Raw genomic sequence first — 22817 nt, 5'->3', positions numbered from 1 at the left:
GAACTGGGGCCCAAGCTGGAAGGGTGTCTAGCTTGTGAGTAACAATACCTGAGGTCTCAAGCTGGAGAACTGTGTAGCTGCCTTTCAAGACTTTTTGTAATCTGCCTGCAACAAGATCTAGGGTGAGAAACTACTATTTGTAACCAGTTTCTTTGCATGTTGGTTTTATTTGTTTAGTAATCTACTTTTTTCTCTCTGTTATCTCTTATATTCACTTAAAATCCACCTTTTGTAGTTAATAAACTGTGACAGGGTCAGGCAGATGGCTACAGGAGAGTGATTTTTTTCCATTTTAAACAAAATGTTTTATTAACTTCTGTAGCAAAAGTTTAGTCAAATAGTCCAAATCCCATGTCATCGTCAGATTTCTCAGACTCCTCCTTCTGTTCTTTCTTCTCCTCAGCAGGAGCAGCAGAACCTGGTCCAGCTGAGACTGCTACAGCTCCACCAGCTGGCATGCTGGCAAGTTTGCTGTTACCCTGAGCAATGACATCCTCTATATTTTTTCCGTTCAGTTCACCAATAACCTTGTTTAGGCGTTCATCCGTCTCAATGTCTACACGGTTGAGAATCTTCTTCAAGTTCTTTGAAGTAGGGGACTTGTTGCCCCCAAGGACGGCCAGAAGAGTGATATATCTGCTTACTATTAGCTCCAGGAGTGAGGTCAAAGGGTCGTTTGACCCTTTGACCTCACTCCTGTCCCTGTTCTTTTATTAGTTGTCCCCCATAATTTATTGGTCTCCAGGTCCTGTGGACCCCCCTCCTTAGGCTGGGGGGGGATCCATAGGCACTTCCTGGATCCCAATAGGATTAGCCTCAGATTAAGCAGGTTCCTTTCCCCTGGGTAAGGTAACAGGAGCAGTTCCAGGCATCAGGAACTTGCTGGAACCAACTAAGGCAGGCAAATTAGGACACCTGGAGCCAATTAAGAAGCTGCCTGAATCCATTAAGACAGGCAGGCTAATCAGGACCTCACTTCAGTCAGTGAGGGGTGTGCAAGGAGCTGAGAGTGAGAGGGTGTGCTGCTAGGGGAGTGAGGAGTACAAACACTGTCTGGCATCAGGAGGAAGGTCCTGTGGTGAGGATAAAGAAGGTGTTGGGAGGAGGCCATGGGGAAGTAGCCCAGGGAGTTGTAGCTGTCACACAGCTGTTACAAGAAACTCTGTAATCAGCTGTGATCCACAGGGCCCTGGGCTGGAACGTGGAATAGAGGGTGGGACTGGGTTCCCCTCATTCCCCTGCCCCCTATTGGATATAAGGGGAGTTGACCTGGACTGTGGGTCCCACCAGAGGGGACGGTCCCTGGCCTGTCCCCCAACCCAGTAGGTGGATCAGCAGAGACTGCAGGGATTGTTCTTCTTCCTTTTCCCCATGCTGGCCAGTGATGAAGTTAACCGAACGGCAGGTGTGAGCCAGTAGCAAAAGTGGCCAAAAGGAGGGTTGCCATGAATCTCTGAGGGGAGCAAATCTGCCAATAAGCGGAGGACCCACCAAGGCAGAGGAGGAACTTTGTCACAAAACATTTTTCTTGTTTATAATATAACCCAGTTTATGCAATTCATAATTGGGGGGTGGGGTGGGAGAAGAGGCTGTGCATATCTTCCTCCACATTGAGGGAGGAGGTGGAGTTCATAATATACATTTGGGTCTGCACTCCAAGGGAGGTGGACACCTGCCTGCTGGGGCAAGTCACTTAAGGTGAATCTTCCCAGAGTTGATCTCCGTGTCAGTTTGGTCTGCAGTTGGGTGTGTCCTTGCCTGTGTGTCTGCTGGAGGAAGAATATCCTAGCTCAGCAAGACAGGTAAAAAGGGTACCCAAGCTGGCATAAGAGGCAGGTTCAGTGATATCTTAGCACATCAGGTGGCACCTTAACGGGTCCAACCCATCACACTCATATATGGAGAAAAGCCTACCTCACAGTCTAAACACCATGGATTTCAGAGGCCACAGGTAGCAGTGGAAGAGTCTGAAAATAAATATGCATCTTGCAATACATTCTAAATTTGTGACTAAGTTCCTTACAGATATTTCTGGCACAAACACAATATCAAGGTGGCCCTGCTTCCATCTCAAGTTAACTTAATTTTTGGATGGCTTAAGTGTGCCTGATGTATGCAGGTGCGATAGCAGTCTGAAAGGGAGATATGGCCTCAGGTAACTTGGAACAAGGTAGTTTAGAATTCTGCAGAGAGTAAGCAGCTCCTTGAGTTTCACCTGGAAATGGATTACACAGTGAGGAAAACTAGCATAATATCTATTACTGATCTGCTTCACTCAGAAGATGGATGCATTTTGTATAAGGCATAAACTTCAAAATTAGCACCAAGGAGAATGTTTTGCAGTAGTGTAGCTTGGAAAAAACAAAGACATGGATAACTATGGTCCACTTCTGAGAGACATACTTTCCTAGCCAGACCCATATGTTAAAAGCATTATTTTCCACAGAAGAAATGAGTGTCTAGTATCAATGATTAAACTAGTAAGAAACCAAGATGTCACTGTGATAATAGGCAGGCAGATGAATACATGGGAAGAGTTGTTTATAGGCTTCACCAGATACTCAAAATGCTCATTACAGAGACAAGGCGGATGAGGAAATATCTTTTATTTCTGTTGGTGAAAGAGACAAGCTTTCAGGCTACACAGATATAAACTGGATATAAACTGTTCAGGAAGGACAAGCAGGGCAGAAAAGGTGGGGGAGTTGCATTGTTATGTAAGAAAGCAGTATCACTGCTCAGAGTTCCGATATGAAACTGCAGAAAAACCTGAGAGTCTCTGGATTAAGTTCAGAAGTGTGAGCAACAAGGGTGATGTCGTGGTGGGAGTCTGCTATAGACCACCAGACCAGGAGGATGAGGCTTTCTTCCGGCAAGTAACAGAAGTTACTAGATCACAGGTCCTGGTTCTCATGGGAGACTTTAATCACCCTGATATCTGCTGGGAGAGCAATACAGTGGTGCACAGACAATCCAGGAAGTTTTTGGAAAGTGTAGGGGAAAATTTTCTGGTGCAAGTGCTGGAGGAACCAACGAGGGGCAGAACTCTTCTTGATCTGCTGCTGACAAACTGGGAAGAATTAGTAGGGGAAGCAAAAGTAGATGGGAACCTGGGAGGCAGTGACCATGAGATGGTCGAGTTCAGGATCCTGACACAAGGAAGAAAGGAGCACAGCAGAATATGGACCCTGGACGTCAGAAAAGCAGACTTTGACTCCCTTAGGGGACTGATGGGCAGGATCCCCTGGGAGAATAACATGAGGGGCAAAGGAGTCCAGGAGAGCTGGCTGTATTTTAAAGAATCCTTATTGAGGTTGCAGGAACAAACCATCCCAATGTGTAGAAAGAATAGTAAATATGGCAGGCGACCAGCTTGTCTTAACAGTGAAATTCTTGCTGATCTTAAACACAAAAAAGAAGCTTGCAAGAAGTGGAAGATTGGACAAATGCCCAGGGAGGAGTATAAAAATATTGCTCAGGCATGCAGGAGTGAAATCAGGAAGGCCAAAGTACACTTGGAGTTGCAGCTAACAAGAGATGTTAAGAGTAACAAGAAGAATTTCTTCAGGTATGTTAGCAACAAGAAGAAAGTCAAGAAAAGTGTGGGCCCCTTACTGAATGAGGGAGGCAACCGAGTGACAGAGGATTTTGAAAAAGCTAATGTACTCAATGCTTTTTTTGCCTCTGTATTCACAAACCAGGTCAGCTCCCAGACTGCTGCACTGGGCAGCACAGCATAGGGAGGAGATGACCAGCCCTCTCTGGAGAAAGAAGTGGTTCAGGACTATCTAGAAAAGCTGGATGAGCACAAATCCATGGGGCTGGATGAGCACAAATCCATGGGGCCGGATGCGCTGCATCCGAGGGTGCTAAAGGAGTTGGCAGATGTGATTGCAGAGCCATTAGCCATTATCTTTGAAAACTCATGGCAATCGGGGGAGGTCCCGGATGACTTGAAAAGAGCTAATGTAGTGCCCATCTTTAGAAAAGGGAAGGAGGAGGATCCGGAGAACTACAGGCCAGTCAGCCTCACCTCAGTCCCTGGAAAAATCATGAAACAGGTCCTCAAGGAATCAATTCTGAAACACTTATAGGAGAGGAAAGTGATCAGGAACAGTCAGCATGGATTCACCAAGGGCAAGTCATGCCTGACTAACTTAATTGCCTTCTATGAGGCGATAACTGGGTCTGTGGATGAGGGGAAAGCAGTGGAGGTGTTATTCCTTGACTTTAGCAAAGCTTTTGATATGGTCTTCCACAGTATTCTTGCTGGCAAGTTAAAGAAGTATGGGCTGGATGAATGGACTATAAGGAGGATAGAAAGCTGGCTAGATCGTTGGGCTCAACGGGTAGTGATCAATGGCTCCATGTCTAGTTGGCAGCCAGTATCAAGTGGAGTGCCCCAAGGGTTGTTCCTGGGGCGGTTTTGTTCGATATCTTCATTAATGATCTGGAGGATGTGGTGGACTGCACTCTCAGCAAGTTTGACACTAAACTGGGAGGAGTGGTAGATGCGCTGGAGGGTAGGGATAGGATACAGAGGGACCTAGACAAATTAGAGGATTGGACCAAAATAAACCTGATGAGGTTCAACAAGGATAAGTGCAGGACTCTGCACTTAGGATGGAAGAATCCCATGCACTGCTACAGACTAGGGACCGAATGGCTAGGCAGCAGTTCTGCAGAAAAGAACCCAGGGGTTACAGTGGACGAGAAGCTGGATATGAGTCGATAGTGTGCCCTTGTTGCCAATAAGGCTAATGGCATTTTGGGCTGTATAAATAGGGGCATTGCCAGTAGATCGAGGGATGTGATCATTCCACTCTATTAGGCATTGGTGAGGCCTCATTTGGAGTACTGTGTCCAGTTTTGGGCCCCACACTACAAGAAGGATGTGGAAAAATTGGAAAGAGTCCAGTGGAGGGCAAGAAAAATGATTAGGGGGCTGGAACACATGACTTATTAGAAGAGGCTGAGGGAACAGGGATTGTTTAGTCTGCAGAAGAGAAGAATGAGGGGGGATTTGATAGCTGCTTTCAACTACATGAAAGGGGGTTCCAAAGAGGATGGATCTAGACTGTTCTCAGTGGTAGCAGATGACAGGACAAGGAATAATTGTCTCAAGTTGCAGTGGGGGAGGTTTATGTTGGATATTAGGAAATTTTTTTCCCCTAGGAGCGTGGTGAAGCACTGGAATGAGTTACCTAGGGAGTTGGTGGAATCTTTCCTTAGAGGTTTTTAAGGTCAGGCTTGACAAAGCCCTAGCTGGAATGATTTAGTTGGGAATTGGTCCTGCTTTGAGCAGGGGGTTGGACTAGATGATCTCCTGAGGTCCCTTCTAACCCTGATATTCTGTGATTCAGAGCTCTTCTGAAGAAGAAAGTAGTAATGACCTGAAGAAGCGCTCTGGCTAGCTCAAAAGCTTGTCTCTTTCACCAATGGGAGTTAGTCTAATAAAAGATATTACCTCACCCAGCTTGTCTCTCTCATATTGTGGGATCAACATGGCAACCACAGTACTACCTCTTAAGATGACCTAAGTCTTTTTTAAATTGAGTTTTAGCCCAGTAGCTTTCATCAGTTCCCGAAACTGTGCTTGACTTTGGGAGGGTACAGAGAAGGGTATACCTGGGTCTTATAAATAGGAGCTGTTGGGCTTGATTCACAGGATACTGGCACAGAATTACAGACTTCCCACAATCTCTTATCCAACAGGAGGGTGGAACTGGTTGCGGTGGGGGCAGGCAGGGCTAGATTTATGCCTTACATGCCCCTAGGTTCAGCATCTTCAGGCCCCCACCCCTGCCTACATCTGACCTTCATGTTGCACAGTTTTAGAGAGGTAAGGTGCTCCTAGACACGTGCCTACTGTGTATAATTGGAAATCTGTCCCTGGGGGCAGGTACTGGGCTCTAAAAGATTCACAGATTACTTTGATTCAATTCTTTTGAGCACCTTCAACTGGCAACCTGAGAGGAAATCAGAAGTCACACTTCCCTAACAAAGTGTTGTGGCGATATCACTGTCTGCCCTTTCCCTGTGATGGAGCCTTGCTCGGGCATTCTTCCATTGGGGTATACATTGGTGTGCAGATTGTACCCTCCTGTTCCCAGATGGGTGATTCAAGCCTTTAGAATTTATCATGCTCAGTCATAGATACTTTGGTGGTACATAGAGAAAGCTTGAATATATTTACATTTTCTTTTATGAAAAAAAAACTGTTAGATGTTTTTCACTTTGAGAGCTGAAGAAAACAAATGTCATGATAATAGGGGGTGCTACTGTCTGGCTGAGCCATTGTGTAGGATCAGAAAGACAATGGAACAAAACACTAAATGGAAATGGTGAAATCCTGGATGAGCAAATTCTGCTCACCTTGTTTATACAAGTGTCCCATTGACTACAATGGTCTATTTATGTTAATGGGACTACTGGTGTGAGTCATGAAAACAGAATAAAAATCTTACTACTGTTGCTACTATTAGTCTCTGCAGGTGCTAAAGAAAATCAAATACCCATAACTGGACCAGTGTCCAGTGTATGGGAGAACAAGATGATCATGTAGTGGTAAATAAAGTGTGTCTTCTTCTTTTACTTTACCAAAGGAATGCCTTATAACTTTGAAGAAGTTCTCCCACACAGCCTGATTTGGTTATAGTAGCACACTTTCAGTGGTAACCTTAAATCTCTGTCTGCACTAATATTGCATTGAATCAATATCAAGCTAATTCAGGCCTTTACAATTTTTGAAACATATTCTTGAAAAATGAACTGTAACTTAGTAACCTGAAGGTGAACATCAGGCTTATCCACATCTAGTCAGGTTCATTCAAGAAGTTGACTTGAAACTGCAATTAGTTGGTGTCTGATGAAGTGGGCATTCACCCACAAAAGCTTATGCTCCAATACTTCTGTTAGTCTTAAAGGTGCCACAGGATTCTCTGTTGCTTTTTACAGATTCAAGACTAACACGGCTACCCTTTGATACCTGCAATTAGTTTGTTAATCCCTTCCCTTCTACATGCTCTTTTGTTGTCTTACAGAGGTCTGATTTATTTTAGCTGGATGTACTTAAACTGTTCAGCAGCAGCCATATGTCTAGATAGATACCACAGCAGTAGAGTGGGTGTTGTATAAAAATCCAAGTAGAATAATTGTGAAGATGAGAAAATAAGGACAAGAAATTTCATAGAAATAGCCACTACCACATCTACTGTGGAAACAGAATTTTAGCCCCAAACAATGGCCTGGTGTTTAAAGCACAGGACTAGGAGGCAGTTGGTCTGGTTTTGTTGCTGGTTCTTCTCTAGACTTCTTGTGTGATGTTGCTAAGTCACTTGACAACTTTTCCTGTCAATAAAAGGGTGATAATAATGCTGATCAAGTATCAAGGGGTAGCCGTGTTAGTCTGTAGCTACAAAAACAACGAGGAGTCCAGTGACACTTTAAAGACTAACAGATTAATTTGAGCATAAGCTTTTGTGGGTAAAAACATATTTCTTCAGATGCATGAAGTGAAAATTACAGATTCAGGCATAAATATACTGACACATGAAGAGAAGGAAGTTACCTTACAAATGTACAAAATAATGCCCATGTATCTCATGGAAGTGCTATGAAGATTAATTGAGCTCCTCAAATGGAAGGTATTGCTGAAGTGCAAAGTATTATCTATATACAGCAGACAAATACTTGCTCTAAGTAGCACTGACTGTTAATTACCTGCAAAACTGTGTTTGGAAAATATTTGATCTGAAACTTAGTAGATAAGATTGTGGGTTAGTTTCTTTCCCCATCCTTTTTTCTATTCTTCATCCCCTCACTTACTCTAAAGCACAGCAATTTTTAATGCAAACCTTAATTTTTTGCATAACTAAATTAGTTTTAATTAGATTGGATATTGACCTTGTGACTATTCTGTATTTTAATAATCTTTGCATGTAATCTGCTAAACATTCATAAATGTCATGTAGGTGATACAACACAGATTAATTTAGAGAGTTCTATGAATGGGGTGATGAAAGTTCAAATGTGTAAAGTGTGGTTTAATCATCAAATTAGGTTGAGTGTTAAGACAAGTACCTTAGTGAGTGTAGGGAAAAGTTGTTATGTTGGGAGTATTATTAGACAATTGAATAGTTCAGTAAATGTTTGATTTTAGTATGTGGGATAATTTATTTGATTTAGCTGTAGGTTTTGAATTTGACTAGTGATTTTTGGGTGCCTCAGTTTTAGGGTACCCAATTTTGGATTTCTTAAGGGGGCAACATTTTCAGAAAGTGCTGAAAACCCAATACCTTAAAAGAAAAAGAACTGACTGCTAGTGGCAGACATACCTATTGAAGAGATAAAATGCTTCAGCCCACTCCTATTTACAGATAAATGTGGTAGGTTTGACTATCTGAGGACCAACTGTAGTTTGGTTCAATATAAATTTAAAGTAGATTGTATTAATTCATATTAATACAACATTTTCCAAACACTTATAAAGGTGTACATCCAATGCCCTAAATCTAGAGGAAGTCTTGCAAAATATAGTTTAATTTAATAAAACATTTCCAAGAGGAAACCCAAAGCAATATAATAGGTAAAGAGATGTGGAAGTTGGTGATCTTCTTGAAGTTAGGCTCTCTACCCCCCCCCCCCCCCCAGCAGGCTGCCCATGGCCCTAATTCAGCAAAATATTTTATCAGGTTTGTAACATTAGGCACATGAATAGTCTCATTTAAGTCAATGGGACTACTTGTGCTGAAGTGCATTGTTGAATCAGAGTCCACATCCAGTAAAGTGTAAAAATTTAGACAGCCATACCTGCATATTACCACTCGACTGGCAGAGTGGAGTGGCATTTAATACAATTGTTGTGTACTGCTTGCATAGGCATCCACTAGAATACCACCACCCTTTCGACCACAGAACTATATCTGTTCTGTTGCCAAGCCAGCCTCTGTAGATGCAGGACAGAAAAACAATTTACCCCATTATTTATCTCTTTTGGAGGCTGAAAAAGTTGTGGGCAGGAAGCAACTACGAACTTCTAATTGTTAGTAATACCCATACTTGAAAGGGGTAAACATGAAGGAGGAGGGAAAAAAAATATTTATTTTGGTCTAAGATGTACAAATGTGAAGTTAAGGAAAGGAAATTTAGACTGAACATCAAGGAAAATATCCCAATGTATAAATCTCAGATGAAAGTGCATTTTCCATCATAGTTATTTTTCCATATCTGAAAGTATAACAATATCCACTTTTCAGTATGGAACACTGAAGAGTCCTTCTTCCATCAGGCATAGAAAAATATAGAAACTAGCATACTTCCAACAATACTGAAAGACCAGACCTATAGAAATTATTGTTCAGAGCTCTATAATATGATGTTGAAAATGAAGAAACACTTTTCATGGACTGTACACATTCTACTACCACCTCTGCAAAGAATTATTCCTCCAAATTAATACTGAGGCTTTTCATTATCCAATCAAAGGTGTTCTATCAATAATGCTTTGTATGTAGAAGCTTTTTGTGTTGAAACACTCCTTACATAATAGTCACTGAAGTACAATATTCCTTTAGCAGTTTCTATTCATTCTCGTGAGTCTCTAAAATTGTTTTGTTGTCGCTCAGATCTCACTGGATACTGAAGTTTTCTAAGTGATCCTTGAGACTTCTGGAAATTATACAGGATGACAGACATATCAGAGCAGTTCTTTAAAGAATGTTACAAAGAATTAGTGTTAAAACAGCTGCCTTGGATTTCTTACAACACTGCATAGCCCTCAATCTGATAATACAAAAGATCTCAGTGTATATCACTGGAACAGATACATTTCCACTTTTAAAATTGGGAGGGATATATCACGTAGGCACTTTAATTGAGTTACAATTTCCCAGGATGTCCAGGAAGTCCCTGCCTGAGCCTAGGTTATTTAGGGAACCTTATTAGGTTTGTTTCTTCCCTGAAATGTGGTTAAACACCAGGGTTCAGTTGGAGAACTGAGTGGCAGTCAATGTATAGATCTTTAACTCATGAAAGGATTCCTTGCCCATGTCTCTCCATTATGCGCTAATTGTACAGTTGTTCTCATCCCCCAGAGAAAGTGAGAAAAGGCTTATATTTTAGTTAGCACCACTGAAAACTAGACTGGGCTAGTATCGAACAATATTCTATATAGGAAATCCTGCATTGGCAAGGGAATAAACAAGATGATCTTTCCTCTCTACAGGTCTGATCCAGAGGCTGTCAATATGAGCCTTCTTATTGACTTCAATGGACTTTGGATCAGGCTCTATTACTTGTATAATTATCTAATATTTTAAATGTTTCTCTACTCAGAGTTTGTTCTTTGTCCTTAAAGTAGTTGTTTGTTTAGACTTGTTTTAGACTGTACCTGTGCCCTATGATACCCTATATTACATTTTAAGGGGAAAATATCTTCATCATATTTATTTTCCCTTGTATCTGAAAGTGTAACAATATCCACTTTAAGCAACTGAACACTGAAGAGTCCTTCTTTCATCAGGCATAGCAAAATATAGAAAGTGGAATACTTCTAACAATACTGAAAGTTCAGAGCTATAGAAACTATTGTTCAGAACTCACTAATATAATGTGAAAATGAGGAAAAGCTTTTCATTGACTGTACACATTCTGTTCCCTTTTTTGAACAAGAATTATTCCTCCAAATTAATACTGAGGCTTTTCATTATCCAAGCAAAGGTGTTCTATCAATAATGCATTGCGTATGGAAGCCTCTTGTGTTGAAACACTCCTTATATAATCCTCACGGAAGTACAGTACTTTAGCAGTATATTGCTGTTCTCATGAGTCCCAAAAAATATCATTCTGTTATAATGCAGACTTCACTTGCTAACAATTTTCTAAACGATCCCTGAAACTTCTGAAAATTGTACAGAATGGAGAGCAAATCAGAACAGCTCTTTAAACCATTTTACAAAGCAATAGAGGACTAATATAGCTGACTTGCATAGCTCACGAGATTGCTTTTGTTTTTTTCCTAAAGCTGTCCTGTTAGCTTTTGTAGTGACTCTCCTGCTCAGAGGCTTCTTTATAGGTTGCAATTTGGAAATATTTATATGTAAAAGATGAATAGCAGTTTATTTTTCAGAGTGCAACAACAAATGTAATTGCTTCTTAAGTAAAATGACAGAGAACCATTAGACCCGTTTGCTTGTGAACAGAGGTAATGATGAAAATTTCAGACACGCAGCTGCCACTTTCAGAAAGGTGAGTGACGGGAAAGAGGAGTTGGACTAGAAATAGTTCAGGTTGCTTAAGTCTGGCAAATAATAACTAGTAATTATATACTATGGACTTGCTTATGGATCCAGGATTATGCACTACCCTAACCTGGACTTGAGTTAAAACAACCATGGAGCTACAGTAACTTACACTTCTGAAGGCTTATCATAGCAGAGAGGAGCTTCACCAAACCCATACCTCATGCCTGTCACAGCCCTATTACACTCAGCAAGCCCCCTTCACTATAGGAATTCTCCATTACCCATTTACAGTCAAAATCAGCTCTTTTGTACTGCCTGAGGAGTACAAAGAGCTGGGGAGCAATGTGAGCTATATCTAATATTGATGGCAGAACATTAAAAATTCCATCTTCAAGGTACTGAGCACTGTTGTGAAATGCTGATTGCCCCCACCTCTGACTTCAATGGGCATTGGAAGCTCTCAGCATCTTCCAGGACTGAACATTAAGGTTTCAGGGGAAATTTCTTTTTTCAGTCCAAAAGACATATTTTGGAGGTCATATTTTAAATGATAGTACTCTGATAACATCCTATTAACGGGGAAATTAGTAAAGGTGCATAGCTCTCACACTATCTGAAGCCTCTTAAACTATCAGTATCATTGGAACAAATACATTTATTTTTGTTAAACTGGGAGGGATCTATCACTTGGGCACTTGGAGTCACTTACATTCCCACAGGATGTCCTTATCGTCCTTGTCTGAGCCCAGGTGATTTAGAAAATCTCTGTGGTTCTACCCTCACCCCTCCCCCCAAATTCCTGAAACTTGCAGTTATACAACAGGGCACAATTGGAAAACTGAGTTTCAGTCAATGAATAAGTATCATAGGGGTAGCCATGTTAGTCTGGATCTGTAAAAAGCAACAGAGGGTCCTGTGGCACCTTTAAGACTAACAGAAGTATTGGAGCATAAGCCGACGAAGTGGGCATTCACCCACGAAAGCTTATACTCCAATACATCTGTTAGTCTTAAAGGTCCCACCGGACTCTCTGTTGTTTTTTAGTCAATGAATAGATCTTTATCCATTACAGGATTCCCTACCTATCTCTCTCTGGCTGTTTAGAACCTAATCATGCCGTGATGGTACAGGGTTTTCTCATCTCAATTCACTTTTATATAAGTATTATTTCACTATTACAACCCTTGGTGATACATGCTGATTCCAAAACCCAGTACTCAGTACCACAAATTAGGCACATGAGCAGGAACACAAGAAAGTATTTGTTTTTTTTCACTGTACTCTGTTTTTCCCCCCAATTTGCATTGATTTAAATTTAACGCTGGGGCCAAATAGTCCTGTAAAACCAGCACCTGCTCTTGGGGGCGGAAGGGGAAGGGAGAAGATTGGGAAACGGTTTTGTACCATATTCATTACTTAATTCAATGTCTGCCAAAACCCAGACTTTGCTTGCAAGCTAGGGGCTAACACCAGATTCCTCACTTAATTTTAACTCTGTCAAAACCCAGTATCTGCACCCCTGAAGGGTGTTGACAGTTGAAGCATTCCCCCCTCCATTGTCTTGTAACTCTGCCGAGACCTAGCATCTGCTTGCACAGAGGTGTTGACAGTTTGAGCTTTAACACTTTCCCATTGTACAGTTACTCTGCCGAAATCTGGCATCTGCTCACACATAGAGGTGTTGACAGCTTAAGTTAGTCTAAAACTATGTTCCTATGAGATTGGCAGACAAAGGCGGACAATGGGTGTTGGGGAAGTTTTTTCCTCTCCTAATGCCAAGTCCTTGGGAGATAGGGAGGCAAGGTGGAATCCTAGGAGTTGAATAATTCTCCTTTTATAAGCAAGTCTCTCAGAGATTGGCAGACAGTGTGTCACTGGATTATGTAGAGAATTCACCCCTCAGAACAACAAGCATTGGTGTGATTTTGGTCACTAGTCTAGAACATCTGTCATATTACGACCTCATCTCCTTGTCACAAGAATGTGATCTCAGGATAATGAGTGGCCAGTACACTGGAAGAATCTTTTAATGTCCATCTATGCAGTTTGGGTGTAACCCAGTGTGAAATCATAGCTTTCCAGCAGAACTTTAATGTCCTGCATTTCTCAAGGCTGTGTTAAATCTTTGCAGACACACTGGCACCCTGGGGTTGGTTGGAGAAAGGGAAACTTTTGTGATGGGGCCAGACCTCTTCTGGAATGTTACTGCTTCTCGGTAATAAATGGCAAACACACTGGAGGCAAGGGCTAGTTGTAAGATAAAGTCCCATCCTCTCTCTTAGTGTTGGGAATCAATGAAGAAACCAGAAGATGAGCAAACAATGTCCAAATCCAGGATGAGAAACACCTTAGCTTGCAATTCAATAGATTTTACATATTTTGTTCTGGACTATGGTGCAGTGATGCAGTTAAGTCATAGCGTATGCCAAACATAAGAGAATAAAATAAATCAGCTTTCAAAGGACCAGATTCTGATACAGCTTACTTCAAAACAGTTCTATTGAAGTCCTGGGACCACTTATTCAATATGAGTAAGGGTTTCAGAATCTGGTCCAAACTACTTAGAGAATATGATTAATATGCTATTGCAGGCCACTCCCTGGCAGCATCATGCTGACATGGGTTCTCAGACATCACAGTGGTATAATAACCTGTATAGAAGAGTGAATAGAGTTTAAAAAAAAAAGACTAGAAGAAAACTTTTCCAGATGGAGCAGAAACATTAAGTGAAATAGAAACAAATATTCTCTCAGAAAACAAGGGAAAATAGCTTCAGCTGTGATAAGCTTCAGGATCACATCAGCTAATCAAGGACACAGTAAAAATATCAGACAATTTTCACCATGTGTCCAGTCCATAGTTTCAAACCCAACAACAACTCTAAATATATCGCAAACAGCAACCTGATCAAATGAGCAAAAGAGAAAAAGAACAAAAAACAGAATGAAAACAAAAAATTGAAATTAATTTTCTGGTGCTCTGAAAATGGAACTAAAATGCGGACTTCTGCATTAGCACTTCTGCACTTTGATATGAACAGTACATATAGCACTATTCAGAACAGATAATACCAGGAAGTTGAGGATGTTTATGGGCAAACATGATGTAAAAAAGAAATGCAAAGACAAAGTATCCCTTTTATATGACCCACTGCTGTAATCAGTATTTCCAGTATATTTAAATAGAGTGTTTTATGTAGAAGCACCTGTATATATTGTTTTTTTACAATTGCCCAAAAGACTGCTAACTCCATGCTGTTCTATTGTATTCTTGTACAGTTCCACTTCATGTTTGTATCAGACAATTAGGGTGGTAATTACTGTAGTGCTATATTTGTAGAGATGGTTCAAGTGTTTCTAACTATCCGCTGCAACTTGAATGGTTACCTGGAAACCATGGTTGAAGTACATTAAATATCAGGAGTCTGCCTTTTTACATATGGAGATGTTGTTTTCCCATGCAACAGAAACTCACCAGCATTATTGAATGAGGGCATCAAGCAGCCAGACAAACTGTCATTTTGTTGTTCTCCTCTGGAATCTCTCCAATTTGTTCACATCTTTCCTGAAGTCCGGAGCCAGACACAGTACTCCATCTGAGGCCTCGCCAGTGTGGAGTGGGACAATTCTCTCCCTTGTCTTGCATGCAACACTCCTGTTAATACACCCCAGAACAATATTTGCTATTTTTTAAACTGCATCATATTGTTGATTCATTTAATTTGAGATCCACTAGAACATCCAGATCCAGACCAACACCACAAGCATCCTAAAACAGGAAGAGACAGAGAAGACTGCTACCTAAGACAGAGAGACACTACTCACCCCATCATTCTATAGACTCTCTTTTTTCAGATTGAGTCTGACTGTACATTTTGCTACAAAACCCCCTAGCCTAGAGATCTGCTCAGGTCTAATTTTAAAGCCCAACCTGGACCAAACCTGACCTGTGCCCAAGAGGGTTTAGTCATTTTCAGATGTGACCTGAACTCATATCAGTGCCACCACCTCAAGTTGGCTTGATGGGGGCTTCCCTCTCATCCCACAAGTGCCTGCAATCCACCTTTGCATGCTTCCTACCTGTGGAATTGGCCTGACAGTAGCTGTGTGCTGCAGAGTGAGAGGCAGCTGCGTGCCCCATCCTCACCAGCTGCCAGAAAGCTGCAGAGTGAGAGGTTTCACAACTTATCATCACACTGTCTCTACACCAGATACACAGCACAGCAAGGTGGTAGTGGCCAGCAGGAGTGGGGCACACAGCTGCCACTACTGTGACTCCAGGAGCAGGAGGAGGTGATTGGAGCTGACCTGACCCAAGCTCAAGTTGGTTGTGTCATTTGCAGACCCAACCTGACCAGACACTTTTTTTCAGGTCCTGTTAGGCTTGGGGTGGGGTATAGGGCTCTATTCTAGCCTGCAAGAAGGAGCAGGAAACTCCCCTACTCTTCAGGTGGTAGCTTGTAAATCCAGCACAGTTCTCATTATGCCACAGAGCTGAAAGCAGGAGCTTCTCAGTTGAGATCATGTTGGAGATATATAGGAGATTTTGTCTATCTTTCCAGAGAGTGGAAATTGCAGGGTCTTCCATTATGAAAGTGCTAAAAAAAGGGCAGACCTTGATTGTAATAAATTCATTTCTTTGTAGAAAGCAAATTGTGGTATCTTTGTAGATTCAAAGATACCACATTAGTATTTATGGAGACTGGATGTCTCAGCACTTTGATAATGCGCTACAGAGCCTTGCAACTGGGGGGTCACTAGTTTGAATCCTGCCCAGCTCAGTAACGATTTAAAAAGTTTTCCTTATCTAAAGGTCCAAACTCAAAAACTGACCCCTAGGCTTTTCACTAGATGGTAAGTTCCAGGGGTCAAGGACTGTCTCTTACTAGGTATTGATATAGTGCCTAGCACAATGAGGCTCTGATCTCAGTTGGGTCCTGTAGTGATGGCTCCTGCATTAGGCGGCCAAAATCACCTTGCACACTATAAGGATGTGTCTACACAACATATTTATTTCAGCAGAGTGTCGTGTAACACTCACATAGCCACCATAGTACAGGTATAAATAGTAGTGTACATGGTGAAACACGGCTTAGGCCAGTAAAGATACACCTGAAGAGTGTAGTATGTACCTGAGTGCATATCCTACATGGCTCTCTACTCACCCAAGTTGTGCCTTCCCGATAGCTTGCTAACACAAACACTCCCCTCTAGGCCTCGCAGTCATTCTATACGTTAGTGATTGGCACGCTCCAACCCTTGAGCCCTTTAAGCATCCTTGTGGAGCGGGAGGGTCCAGTCACAGGTCAGCTGGACCCTCTCTGAATTCATCATTCCACTGCTTCCAAGAAAGAGTACACTCCAGCTAACCAGTTACACCTCAGATCACCACTCTGCTTAACACACAGCACTTAGATATGTTTATTGTGACATCAAGTCTATGCTTATTTAACGAAGTGTGGAGATTCAAGTAGTAGTAAGTAGATATATTGGAAACAAATGGTTACATATAAAAATCATTAAAAGCATTGTAGAGTCTAGACTTAATTAATAAAACACTCACATCTAATAAAGTGTTACTCACCCCAAATCCATTCAGAGCTTTACAACCAGGCTGGTTGTGAGCATTCTTTCTTGAGATAAGGACAGTGTCTGTTTGCCTCCCAAGTGAAGGATTCAGTGTCTCTGAACTCCAACACATACCAGACCAATGCTTTGTATTTATTCATAACAGGACACCTCCTGTTGTTTATTTCTTCCTATAGATTTCACACAGTCTTTCAATTTGCTGTGTATGCAGATAGGCATACAATACACCGGGGATCAGCAACTTTTGGCACGCGGCCCATCAGGGAAATCCGCCGGTGGGCCAGGATGGTTTGTTTACCTGCAGCGTCCACAGGGTCAGCTGATTGCAGCTCCCACTGACCACGGTTCACCATTCCAGGCCAATGCGGGCTGCGGGAAGCGGCGGCCAGCACATTCCTTGGCCTACGCCACTTCCCACAGCCCCCATTGGCCTGGAACGGCAAACCGCAGCCAGTGTGATCTGTGATTGGCTGAACTTGCAGACACTGCGGTAAACAAATCTTCCCATCCTGCCAGCAGATTTTCTTGATTGGCTGCGTGCCAGAGGTTGCCGATCCCTGCAATACACAAATGGTCAGACAGGGAAATAAATGTCAGTGCCTGATAGGAACATTTCTGAGATATGTCACCTTCTGGTGACTGTCCTCAACTCCAAGACCTTTAGAACATATATATGTTTTTAATTAGAGATACATAACTCCTTAAACAGCCCTTCATAATGTTTCAATGATTATAACTGCCAATGTGCTACTGGACATCGATTTCAGAACTCATATAATAGAATCATAGAAGATTAGGGTTGAAAGAGACCTCAGGAGGTCATCTAGTCCAGTGGTTCTCAAACTAGGGCTGCCACTTGTTCAGGGAAAGCCCCTGGCAGGCATGGCCGGTTTGTTTACCTGCTGCATCTGCAGGTTCAGCCAATCGCAGCTCCCACTGGCTGTGGTTCGCCGCTCCAAGCAAATGGGGGTTGCAGGAAGCGGCCCGGGCCGAGGGACATGCTGGCCACCCTTCCTGCAGCCCCCATTGGCCTGAAACAGCGAACCACGGCCAGTGGGAGCCACGATCAGCCAAACCTGCGGACACGGCAAGTAAACAAACTGGTCTGGCCCGCTGGGGGCTTTCCCTGAACAAATGGTGACCCTAGTTTGAGAACCACTGACCTAGCTCAAAGCAGGACCAATACCAACTAAATCATCCCAGTCAGGGCTTTGTCAAGCAGGTCCTTAAACTTTTAAGGACTGAGATTCCATCACCTCCCAAGGTAACCCATTCCAGTGCTTCACCACCGTCCTAATCACTTCCCTCGATCTGCTGGCAGTGCTCCTACTAATGCAGCCCAATATGCCATTAGCCTTCTTGGCAACAAGGGCACACTGCTGACTCATATCCAGCTTCTCATCCACTGTAATCCCCAGGTCCTTTTCTGCAGAACTGCTGCTAAGCAAGTTGGTCCCCAACCTGTAGTGGTGCCTGGGATTCTTCCATCCTAAGTACAGGACTGTGCACTTGTCCTTGTTGAACATCATCAGATTTCTCTTGGCCCAATCCTCCAATTTATCTAGGTCACTCTGAATCGTACCCCTACCTTCCAGTGTATCTGCCTCTCCCCCCAGCTTAGTGTCATCTGTGAACTTGCTGAGGGTGAAATCCATCCCATCATCCAGATCATTAAAGAAGATGTTGAACAAAACTGGCCCCAGGACCGACCTCTGGGAAACTCAACTTGATACCGGCTGCCAACTAGATATTAAGCCATAGATCACTACCTGTCGAGCCTGACATCTATCCAAGTTTCTATCCACCTAATAGTCCATTCATCTAATCCATACTTTTTTAACTTGCTGGCAAGAATACTGCGGGAGACCATATCAAAAGCTTTGCTAAAGTCAAGATATATCATGTCCACTGCTTTCCCCATATCCACAGAGCCAGTTATCTCATCATAGAAGGCAATCAGTTTGGTCAGGCATGACTTGCCCTTGTTGAATCCATGCTGACTGTTCCTGATCACCTTCCCCTCCTCCAAGTGCTTCAAAATTGTTTCCTTGAGGACCTGCTCCATGATTTTTCCAGGGACTGAAGTGAGGCTGACCGTTCTGTAGTTCCTCGGGTTCTCCTTCTTTCCTTTAGTGAACTATTAAGCAGATATCAAACGCAGGGGATCTCTGTAAAACACAGGGAACCCCTCTGACAGTTGGCACCACAGAGTCCCTGAGTCACTAATATGCTTGGCATTAAAGAAACAATACATTCCTCCTCCAACACCTTACAAACCATCAAGTGTGAATCATAAGCAAGGCTGGTAGATTGGAACAAGGACCTCAGGATGGAAGGAACTGGGACTGGAAGCTAGCAGGGAAGGAGAGAGAAACTGGGACTGGGAAGTAAAGGGAGTGGTAGCTGTGGGACTGTGACTGGCTGGACAAGGAGACTAGGACTGAGTGCAGGGAACAGGATTGGGATCTGGAGGAGTCAGGGGAGGAAAGTAAGAGAGGGCTATCAGTTAGTAGGTGGGGATGGGAATGAAATGGACACTGGATGAGCCAGAGGGAGGCGAGCCTGAAACTGATTGGATAAGAAGACTGGGACTGAAAATTACAGGGGCGAGGGAAGACAGATCTGACTAAAGCTGGGTGCAGGGGTTGAACTAGAATGGGAAGTTGGGCAAAGAGACTGTGACATGGAGCTGGAGTGGTGTGGGATTGGGGGGAGGTAATGCTGATTTTGGATGAGGATCCCAGGGAGGAAGATTGGAACTGGGATCCAGTGTGGATGGAAAACCCGGTCAGGCATGAACCATGGAAGCTAGGGAAGGGGAGAGACAAATTGGTTGAAAAGACAAGAGGAAAGAACTGGGATTGGTTGGGCAAGGAGACAAGGAGCCGGGGGTGGGGGGAATGGAGACAGGGTAAGAGGAAACAAACTGGAATGGGGAGTATGCTGGGGAGAGACTATTACTTGCTGGGCAAAAAAGACTGGGATGAGAAGCCTGAGGAGTGGAGACTGGAAGTGGGAGGCTGAGGATGGAACTGAGATTAGGACTTTGCAGGTATGGAAGAGACAGGAATGGGACAGAAATAGGTAATGACAAAGTGGTAACCCTTGGAGGGAAATGGGAATTCTTCTGCTGTCAGCCAATATCTGTGAAACTCAAGGGAAAAAAGTTCCATCCACACAGATGCTGACTTTTCATAGTTCCTGGAGGTGCTCGACCCCTGGCTATGCCTCAGGCTCTGCCCCCACTCCTCCCTTCCCCCCCCCAAGACCCTACCCCCACCCCACCTCGTCTTACCTCACCCCCCCACCCCATTCCACCCCCTTCCCTGAGTGTGCTGCGTCCTTGCTCCTCCCTCCCAGCCTCCTGCATGCCACGAAACAGCTGTTTGCGGTAGGCGGAAGGCACAGGGAGAGAGTGGAAGGCACTGATCTGCAGGGCCCACTGGCGGGTCGGAGGTGCAGGGGGGAGAGGGAGGTGCTAATAGGGAGGCTGCCGGTGGGTGCTCAGCACCCACCATTTTTTCTTCATGGGTGCTCCAGCCCCTGAGCACCCATGGAGTCAGTGCCTATGTCCATCCCCAACCTGTCCCCCTAGTATTTCTCCACATAGATGATGCCAACCTACTCTTGCCATCAGTTACTGCATTAGCTCAAGTGATAAAGGTCTGCTCAGTGGATCTGAAGGTTCCAACCCTGCTGATGAGTTCTGGATATTCCAAGAGGATACATTTCTATTTTTGTTTTTGTTTTTTTTCCCTATTTTTTTTAAAAACTAGGAAATTACAGTGTGAACACTCAGAGCTAGTGTTGAAGTGAATAGGGTGATGTACTTTGAACCTGGAAAGTACTGGGAAAAGTCTGGTACCAGGCATCCTGAATTGGGCACCCAAAATTAGTGGTTACTTTTTGCATTAAATTACTTTGCTTCCATTCCCCCATCAGTAAAATGGAGCTAATACCACCCACTAACCTCACCAGGGTGTTGTGAAGATGAATTCATTAATATTTGTGAAGTACTCAAATACTAGAGAGATAGACACCATAGAAGAGACTGTGGGGAAATTAATAATTCTGTCTTTAGATTGGTGTTTGAATAATGTGCAGGCCTGAACCCATTGAACAATGAGGAGAATGTGAAGTATTGTATAGCTGCTTGTTCAGTAAGTACAGTATCAATGAGGCCGGGGTCCTATGAGGAGGGGAAGAAGAACAAAAAAGGATATAATTTAACTAGATACTATATAATAATGCATACACACAAGGGGTCTGAATTATAGATGCATAGGCAGCCTTATTAATGGCATTAACTATTTTTGAGTGCTGGACTTTGCAACTTTAATAACGCTCTTTTAACTTTGTTGTGTGAAATAAAATGGTATAGTTCTCAAAATTCGCATTCAAAACATTTGTTACTGGTCCAGTCCTGTAGTCCCTTTACTATCCTTCATCTTCTCACTTTAGTCACATTCAAAAGACTACTTGGTCCACTTTTCTAAAATGGTGTTAAGGACTGTTTTTAAAAAGTTTGTAATGAACTGCTACAATTTGATGTCATTTTACCAACAACAATATTCCTACATAATTTCAGCTTTGTACAACAACTTCTTCCTTAAAGAACTGGCTTATTTTTTTCCTGGTGTCCTTGAAAAATCCAGCCTTGTTGTCTTGGTTCTGTCTTTTCTCTAATGAACTGTCATGTCCAGACTTCCTCCAGCAACAGTTTAATTTTTTCCCTTTTGCCTATTTTTGCCACTGGATCTTCACTTGCACTCTGATTCAGCAACTTTTTCCTTTTTCCCTTTTGTAACTTCATCAATTTGTTCCTTCACCTTCTATAGTTCTTTTTCAAATACAATCTTTTCAAGACTTCAGGTAATTGTACACTGAATTTGCAGCACCTTCCAGCTTCTTTGCTTTGCTTCTAGTTTTTTCTTCACAGCATAGCTTTTTTTGTCTATTCTTTTACACAAGTCTATTCCAACACCACTGCTGTTGTTCCTTGACAGATCCCTCCCATTCTTCTACTTTCAGATCACTGTAGATCAATCAGGATATAAGCTGTCCTCGCATCAGATGAATGTGTTCAGCTCAGTCAATATTGACTTCTCTCATGCCCCTGGCCTAACTGGGAGTTTTGTCACATTGGCTGTATGTCTGCCCTGTCCATAGTAGGTGGCTATCAATTTCTCTGTCTTGTGTTTGAATTTTATCATCTGGGATAGATGACATAACATTTTTTCTTGCACATTTTCAGCTCTTTTACAAATGTTTGGCAAGCTGAGTATGCTTTGGGTAAAGGTATGATCCATCTCAAATTCTGCATGTGCTTTGAAACTGAGTCATACTTCTTGGGACTGACCTTATTTGCCTTTGGCATGCATGCAAGTTTTAAATTATCCCTTATCCTACTGCCCCCAGGGTGCTCTGAGCCAGTAATTCTTCCATTACCATAGCTCATATACTGTCCAAAATATATCTGGCATGAACTCTGATTCACTAAGAACTTGTCCAGAGTCTCATTAATAATGCACAATTTGCATTTGATCTGAAGGTCCAATGCAACAGATTCCTGTGTGCTTGGTATAAGCCAAGAGGAAAGCTTCTCAGTGTTTCTCTTGGTTCCTGTCTCACTTACCTGAAGATTACTGTTTCATAAGACATATTCTTTTCTGGAGAGAAATGGTCAGCCATACTGGGCATTTTCAAGTGCATCTTTATCTCTGCCACATTTTGTTGCTCGTCCGTGAATCAGATGTCTTTTACATCATTGCCCATATAGTACTGCTGAACACAAACTTGTCATGTTGGACTTCAAATTCTGAATATATCCAACATACTTCTGAATCTGCTTATCTATTGCTGCCATCACTCTGCAACATCTGTAGCCTGATAGACCAAACTGGGAAAGGAGTCAGTGCAAATACCACGGTGCTTTTTATTTTTTTCCTATTTGTGCCTTTTTTTGTCCCCCCCCCCCCCACTCCCA

The 22817-nt window shown here is 42.7% G+C and overlaps 1 protein-coding gene across 1 annotated transcript; it reads right to left on the bottom strand.

Moving 5' to 3' along the window:
• Positions 1-280: 280 nt before the first annotated feature.
• Positions 281-22543, bottom strand: LOC117878359 (60S acidic ribosomal protein P2-like). The gene is made up of 2 exons (XM_034772530.1): positions 22467-22543; positions 281-636 (listed from the first exon to the last, which is right to left on the bottom strand). Exons 1-2 carry the CDS (start codon positions 22541-22543, stop codon positions 330-332), a joined length of 384 nt encoding a protein of 127 aa, XP_034628421.1. The 3' UTR covers positions 281-329.
• Positions 22544-22817: the final 274 nt, after the last annotated feature.

Source organism: Trachemys scripta, chromosome 5 (assembly GCF_013100865.1).
Source record: "Trachemys scripta elegans isolate TJP31775 chromosome 5, CAS_Tse_1.0, whole genome shotgun sequence".
In the NCBI taxonomy this organism is placed as follows: Eukaryota; Metazoa; Chordata; order Testudines; family Emydidae; genus Trachemys; species Trachemys scripta.
This window is presented reverse-complemented; position numbering and strand designations above follow the sequence as displayed.